The sequence below is a fragment of the Lycium ferocissimum genome, chromosome 3, assembly GCF_029784015.1.
Source record: "Lycium ferocissimum isolate CSIRO_LF1 chromosome 3, AGI_CSIRO_Lferr_CH_V1, whole genome shotgun sequence".
Lineage (NCBI taxonomy): Eukaryota > Viridiplantae > Streptophyta > Magnoliopsida > Solanales > Solanaceae > Lycium > Lycium ferocissimum.
The window spans coordinates 59916406-59924186 of NC_081344.1; the positions used below are offsets into that span (position 1 = coordinate 59916406).

General features: G+C 42.6%; 1 protein-coding gene across 1 annotated transcript; it reads right to left on the reverse strand.

The window, feature by feature from the left end:
- Positions 1 to 4663: 4663 nt before the first annotated feature.
- LOC132048949 (uncharacterized) lies at positions 4664 to 7226 on the reverse strand. The gene is made up of 3 exons (XM_059439629.1): positions 6600 to 7226; positions 6299 to 6397; positions 4664 to 4795 (listed from the first exon to the last, which is right to left on the reverse strand). Exons 1-3 carry the CDS (start codon positions 7224 to 7226, stop codon positions 4664 to 4666), a joined length of 858 nt encoding a protein of 285 aa, XP_059295612.1.
- Positions 7227 to 7781: the final 555 nt, after the last annotated feature.

The following is a 7781-nucleotide window of genomic DNA, read 5'->3' on the forward strand; positions in this document are numbered from 1 at the left end:
CCCGACCGACTATAGCGCGACTCGGTGTGAGAAAATACATACATATATATATAAAGCATGTATGAGAGCGCAAATAAAAGCTATAAATCTATCGGAGTGATTTAAGGTCGGTGACCTCCGATGTCATTATGGAATCATCATCATCACTATATCTCACCTTGAAGGAACAATTATCATAAGATGAGATCAACAACAATGCACAAGATTAATAATCATGCAACATGCTCAATAATATCATGAGAACATCAAGAACTATAAACTTTGGTATCTCTAGAAATGGAATCATCATCATCGTGAAGAACATTTATCAATAGTATCATAAGAACGTTGAGAATCATGGGCTTCTAGCGTTTTTAGGAATAAGAATATTATGGATATCGTGTGTTGGTTCACAATAAGGAATCATGCCTTAAGAAAGAAAGGGTTAGCATTAACATACCTTGTTGTCTCCTTAACTTATCTAGCGCCTATCCTCCTGAGCTTGTAATCTACATTCAAGATGATTCGCACTAAGGGTAAGTCATTGGAACGCTTATAAGATCAAACTAGACTATTAGGTGAGCTGACGAAATTTGGGCAGCATATCCCTTATATCACTTACTTCCACCAAATTCCAAAACAACTCCCAAACAACAATAACACCATCGACAATACCATAGACAAGAGATTTTTATTCAAATTGGACTCAAATCAATCCAAAACTTCTTTTCATAATCAATCCATAACAACTTCAACACAATCCCTTCTATACTTGTATACAACACTTCCTCATCATCATTATTATCCCTCTTAACAGGATTATACTCATAACGTACTAATAATTATAGCTCAAGTTAATTTACAACTCAAAATATCCTCAAATTCATATTTAAACTTTTCCTCTAATTTCTTCTCCTCAAATCTTAACATAATTACCAAATAAACTCATAAGCATGGAACTAAGATGAAATATTATCTCAAAATTCTAGAACACTTCAATTCGAAGGTTACTTCACCTTAAAAATACTCATCCAAGCACCTTCAAGAAGAGGAGACAAGTGTAGACCTCACTTGGAAACCCTAACCACATTAATCTTCACTTTGATCTTTGATTTAGGCTTCGAAATATGTTGGAATATGTTTGGAGAGGTTTCTAGGACTTGGGGTTATGTTAAACTGAAATAAAACTAAGAGGGGATCATAATTATATAATTCTGGAAACTCACCGCCTCAATTTTTACAGCCACAAATTACTGGCCGTAATTCAAATTACGGTCAGTAATTCAAATCGTAAAATTTTATACAGACAATAACTTTCACTGTATTTCTGAAAATTGCAATCTGTAAATTGCATTGGAAAGATAACTTCCTGAACTTCAATTTTCATTGGCTATGCATTCCATTATTCCTTATATTCTATGAGATATACGTCCCTCAAGTTGGACCAAAAATCCTGTCCAGAATTCTGCCAGTTTTTTTCAAAGTTTTGACAAACTTAATTTATTTGATTCGCTTGATCTCAGAACCTTTAAATACTTGTTTAACAATTGTTAAAAGTCTTCCTTAACCTTATAGGGGTATCTTAGGCTCCCTGGACTCACATTTGTTTGTTTACGACTCAATCAACACAGAAATTTCTGAGGTGTAACAGAGGGTTCATAACTCCGATGTGGGTTTGCCTAGCTATTCGGGAGGAAGGATAGCCATCGAGGGTGACAACCCCGATGTGGTGCTTCTATGCGGTTTTAGGGAACCTTAATGGTCATCCCTTCGTTTCATTGACTTGGCCTACAGGTATTATTGTTATTGTTCGAGAGTGACTCGATGTTGATCTTAAGTTCATAAATGGAGGACTTAATCTTGATAATTTGCATAATGGATTGAAAGTGATTTAACTCTCTCTTAATGGTTTCTAATATTGGTTTCTCTAAGCTTGGTGAATGGTTTTATCTCTAGATTTTGAACTGTTTTACTTACATTGTTTCACTGCCTTATATTATATTATTTTATTTTACATATTTATTATCCCGGAGGCACTCACTGAGTACCCAATACTCAGGCATACCATTATTGTTTTTGATGGTGTGTCAGGTAACGTAGATGAGCAGGTTCATGATACGCCTACGACTTAGGAGAACTTGCTTCTTTCGAGACTATTTGGTGAGCCCACGTGATTGTTCGTGGGGCACCATTCTATCTTTACTTTTCGTATTTTAGTTTCCGGGATGCATCTCGATGATTTAGACATTTATTCATTATCCTAGAAGTTCCATAGATAGTTGTCAGATTGTGGGTATTGTGTTGGAGTCTCGTATGACTCGTTGGGGCATTTTGCCACGTTTTTTTAACTAAGTATTTGATTTGACTTCTGCTGAATTATCTCTAAGTATGATTATTCTTCTATCAAATTTATTAATGAATTGTTTTCGTACTTATTAAGATAGGTTGTTTAACAGAAAGGATTAGATGTTTATTCATTCATAAGGTGCTTTCGGTGTTATCCATAGTATCGGATGCCTGTTACTTCCACGGTTGGGTTCGGGGCATGACATTCTATCTCAAGCTTCCTTAAATAAGCCAAAGTGAGACTTTCCAAACCCCACAGTACAGGTGATTTGACTTTTCTGCCACCCTAACGTGTATGCTTGTAGCGACGCTCTGATCGAGGGCTGTTGATGTAACGCGGGTTGGTGAGAATGGGAACCATCTGGATAGGTCCCATAGTCCTGATGGGTATCCAGTCTCATGACGGGGCTCGGATGCGCTCTTACCCCCATACAAATAGTCCCCTTCCGAGCTCTTCATAGCATGAGCCCGGGAAGTGGAAGAGCTTGTATGTTCTCAAAACTTTTTGTGGGGATCGAAACATTGCCTCTTTTTCCACGATCATACGCTTCGTCAGGTCAACATTTAATGCATTCAGTCACTCATTCGGCGACGCTCTTCCAGAAACACCGATTGACATTCACTGACAGGGCATGCCGCTTTGCTTTCCAAGGCTAATGATTTCTTCCGCTGGCTATTTAAATGGATGACCTTGCTTATATTTCACCATCCTCACTCTCACTCTTTATATTTTTATGCAAACCCAGTTCCTGACCCTCTTGACCTCCTTTCTTATAATGTCTTCATGGTCCACATCTACATTGACATCTTCATCATTTGACCTTACTCTTGCAAGCATGCGAGAACAGTTAGGAGCTACTTTGGTAGTATTCATCCGCTATCAATTCTCATCTTCTTCAGTCACCCGAATAATAAACCTTGGTTCCTTTGCGTCTGACATCATCCCCTCCAACTTTAATTTCGAGAGTGATTTCCGCGCCGACCTTCAGTACGAAATTGTGGAAGGCATTACTTCTCTGATCAATGACTCCACCATCCCCTAAGTCCATATCGACTGTCGATGGGGACCTGAGGCTGATGTATTCTGCCCTCTTGTCAATGCAAGTATCACTCAATACATCCCGGGCATATCTATGATCTATACTTACCCATTTATCATCGGGTTTGACCTCTCAATCCACAAAGTTATCAAGGCCTTCCGTCGCCGATACAAAATTTGTCCTGGAAATCTTGGCCCCCTTGACTTAGAGAATAGTCACGCGTACGGCACACAAAGAGGTGTACCTTGCTAACCTTCCGTTTACTCTAAATCACCTGATCCACCTCTACTCCCCCCGAGTACTTCATGGGGGAATGATAATCCATGTTTTTCGAGGCATTTGAGGCCTCATTACTAGTGCTGAGAATGATCACAACTGAGGGTGGTGTAATCGGTTCATGATAATCCGTACTAGCCACCTTCACGACCCTGTCCATGGCCCTCTTTTGGAGCTGTGGAACAACACTCGTGAGTATCCGCTCTCTTTTCTTCATGTATTTTCTGTTTATCCTTTCTTGTGTGCTCCTTCTAATTTTATCTTCCATGCTCTTCTAGCAGCGCCAGTTGTACCTGAACCCTTGCCTGATATTTTTAATTGGGTGATGGGCATGCTCCACGCCTCCAGAGATGTTGAACGGACCTGGAGAGGTATATCCGCTAATCGGTGGAAAGGCAAAAACCATGTTTAGTGCCTCTTTCTTACCCTCATTCTTGTTGCTTAAATCTTGAGGTATTACTCTGATCTCTTTCGTATTTTCCAGGTCTTCCCACTCGAGGGGCTTCAGCCCGGAAGGTGCCTTCCCATGAAGAGGCCCGGGCGCGTATCTCTGAGGAGGCAGCAGAAACGTGTTCTTCCAGACGTTACCAGGGCGTCTTCCTTTGGGGGTATTGGTTCACGAGTAAGAACGTGTCGCCGACTCAGTGAGTACCCGAGGGAGGAAATGCATAGGATGGTCCATGTGGGGGAATATGATGAAGAGGCTGCTAAGGTCGGAAGTACGAGGGTCCCTTCCACCGAGGCTGTTGCGAGGCTGGGAGTCGGTGAAGGCCACCCTAGGAGCGTGGGTGGTGGCGTGCCCCCCTTTGAAATGCGGGAATTTGCCCTCCCATTCCACCTCCTCCTGCTACTAGTTCGGTCCTTGGTTTGGAGGCTTCCCTGACCTATCTTGCGGGTATTTTCCTTCAGGAAATGTGAATCATTTATTCCTTATCAGTTGTTCTGCAGTGAACGCATGTATTAAGTTTGTTTGTTTGTCTTTTTCCAGGGTCCGACTACTGCTTCTTCTGCCCTCTAGCATTTCAAGGGCATGCCTCCTTCTTCCTCTCGTGATTTGGAGAAACTGACGGAGCAGAACCAGCGCCTTCAAGATGATCTTGTCTAGCTCCGGATAGAGAATAAAGGGTCTTTAAGCCCTGAGGACCACCTTGGAGCTTCAGTAGGAAAAGGCCAAGCAATCTTTGGCAGCTCGGGAGAACACCTTTCAGGTCATGACTACAGCTCGCCAGTTGCTATGGGAGAGGTTAGATCTAGCGGAGGCCGAGCTTGATGCTTCTCGCGGTGGAGACGAGCCCTTAAAAATTCCCGTGCCAGGCTCAGAGTACGGAACTAGCGCCTGGTGCTTCGCCGAGAGGCCGAACGACGAAGGGCCACCTTGCTTCAGGATTTTTCCGTCCTTCACACCTAGCATGAGGTTTTGCAAGGTATCGAGGAAGGATAGATTAATGTCTCCTTCGCCCTAATAGACGCAGAGGTGGATTTGGTTGCAACCGAGGCCGATATGGATGGTCTTCGTGATGAAACGTCCCCTTCTTTTGATACCTCTGCTGGCTCTTCGGGCAGTAAAGATGCTCCAGCCCTGGCTTACCTTTGTAAGTCTTGAGCCTTTGGACATTGGTTTGGAGGCCTTCTTTTGCATGCCTTGGGAGGATAACTAACTTTGACTTTGCGAATTTGCTACGGGCCAGCGTGCCCCTTATGAATACTTTTATTTTTTATTCTGGCTTGCACACAATTTATGTTTGATGGATATTTCCGGCTTGTGTGCCCTATCAACTCTGGTTTTAAGCTTCCTTTTGGGATCTCTATGCGTGTCCTCAAGTATTTTTTTGTACGAGCCTTCGCGCTCTCTTATCTCCTCATTTAATGAAAACTAGTAGCTTGCTTTCAACCTTGAGTTTTTGTTCCTGCGCTTTGACATGCACTTAGTTTTTTGCAACAATTGTGATCATAAAATGACCTATTGGATTTTTATTTTTGCACTTAACTGTCAGGGCATGACCGCTATGCCTGTCCACTGAAACTATGCTAATATTCGAGTGTTAGTTGTTTATGTTAAGATATGATGACTGGTGCACACTTATGTTGTTTTTGCATTTTGTATTTGAGGTCATCATTTCCAACCCAATCTGGGAATATCACTTTCGGAAATGCTTTCACGATACTAGGGATCTAATTATTCAATCTCAATGAAAGAGGGCCCTCAATTTTTAGTGCTGATGGGGAAGATGTCTCAACCCCATTTAATAGCACAAAGGTTCATGGAACCTGCAGCTCGGAGGCTCCATGGCCATGTCGTGTGTTAGAAGCGATTTTGTGGGGCCGTGAGGCTTTCGAATTTGGTTTTGGCCCGAACGTTTTCTTATGTTGCTTTTGATGACAATAACTAAGAAATAAGAGAGGATTCTTATTCCATTCCTGAACCTGGAATGAGCTGGCCATCCCATCAATACATGATCCTTTTTAGGGCTTTTACAGAGTTCCTGAAAAATATATAAAGAGAAAGAAGGCAAGGTGGACCTGCTGCTCACCGTCAGTCCCCATTTTTGTGCGTGTCTTCAGGAAAATCTGTTTTAGAAGTCTTGCTATTTTCCTCCGATTGTATCCCTTCATCAGCTAAGTACGATGCACTTTTGAAAAGTTGCCTCGTTAAAAACCTTACTGGTAAAACCCATTTGGGACAAAACCTCGGTTAAGGAAAAGAGTGCAACGCGCATCCCGGGTTGAATTGTAACATGTCCTTCTAGGGGCAGTCCCTGTCAAGGAGAAGAAGCAAGTTAATGCAAGATAAATATTCCGAGAACATAACTGAAGCCTTTTCTAGAGATAAAATCTCTTGAGGGTGCTGACGTTCCAGTATTTTTGAATTCTTTCCATGCTCGTCCTTGATTCGATAGGATCCCTTGCCCGCAATCCCTATTATTTGGTACGGGCCTTCCTAGTTAGGCCCTAGCTTGCCTGCATAGACATCCTAGGTCGTAGGACATAATCACCACCCTTGAAGTCTTTCAAATTCGTCTTTCTGTTAAAATATCTTTCGACCCTCTGCTTTTGTGCCACCATTCTTATGAGCGCCTTCTCCCTGTGCTCTTCTAACATATCTAGATTAATTGCCATTACTTCCTGGTTGGACTCCTTCGTAGTATGGGTGTACCTGATGCTAGGCTCTCCAATTTCTATGGGTATTAGGGCTTCTGCCCCATACACCACGAAGAACGGAGTTTCCTCGATGCTGGTTTTAGCTGTGGTCCTGTATGCCCATAACACTCCGAGCAATTCCTCTGGCCACCTTCCTTTGGCATCTTTCAGTTTCTTCTTGATGTTCTGGACCAAGATCTTGTTGGTGGATTTTGCCTGACCATTCGCGCATGGGTGGTACGGGGAGGAGGCTATACGCTTGATCTTCAACCTCTCTAGGAACTCGGTGATCTTTTCCCCCACGAACTGAGGACCATTATTGCATGTGATTTCCCTTGGCACCCTGAACTTGCATATGATATGGTCCCAAATAAAATCTATTACCTCATTTTCTTGGATCTTTTTATATGCCTTTGCCTCTACCCTTTTTGAAAAATAATCTGTCATTACCAGCAAGAACCTGACGTTTCCCACTACCCCCGGCACCGGTCCTATGATATCCATCCCTTACTTTAAGAAGGGCCATAGGGCCGTTACCGAATGGAGAAATTCTGCAGGCCAGTGTAACATAGGAGAATGCCACTAACACTTGTTTAACGAAAGCTTTAGCATCTTCATCAATTCATGACCAGTAGTACCCAGCTCTAACTATCTTCCGCACCAAAGACTCAGATCTGGAATGATCCCCGCAACTTCCCTTGTGTACTTCTTTCATCACATATTCCGCTTCCGTCAGCCCAAATATTTGGCTAAGGGTCCGAGGTACGACCTACGGTATAACTCCCTCTTATCCATACAGTATCGCATGACCTTGACTCGCATAGCTCGTGCGGCTTTAGTATTGTCGGAGAGAGTACCGTTATGTAAGTAATTCACGATGTCATTCCGCCAGTCCCATGTCAAGCTGGTGGTGTTTACCTCGTGTAAGCCCGAGTCTAGGATGGAGTGCAATAGGTGAACTATAGAATTCATCCCTGCCTCCGTCGTATTGGTCGAAAACCC

Bases quoted from the DNA above. Each gene is read 5' to 3' on its own strand.
- LOC132048949 (XM_059439629.1), bottom strand. From the start codon at position 7,226: ATGACAGATTATTTTTCAAAAAGGGTAGAGGCAAAGGCATATAAAAAG. The intron at 6,398-6,599 runs GCAAGCTAGGGC...TCTCCTTGACAG, and splicing joins GACCTAGGATGTCTATGCAG to GGACTGCCCCTAGAAGGACA. The intron at 4,796-6,298 runs GTTTTTAACGAG...TTCCTACTGAAG, and splicing joins AAATGGGTTTTACCAGTAAG to CTCCAAGGTGGTCCTCAGGG.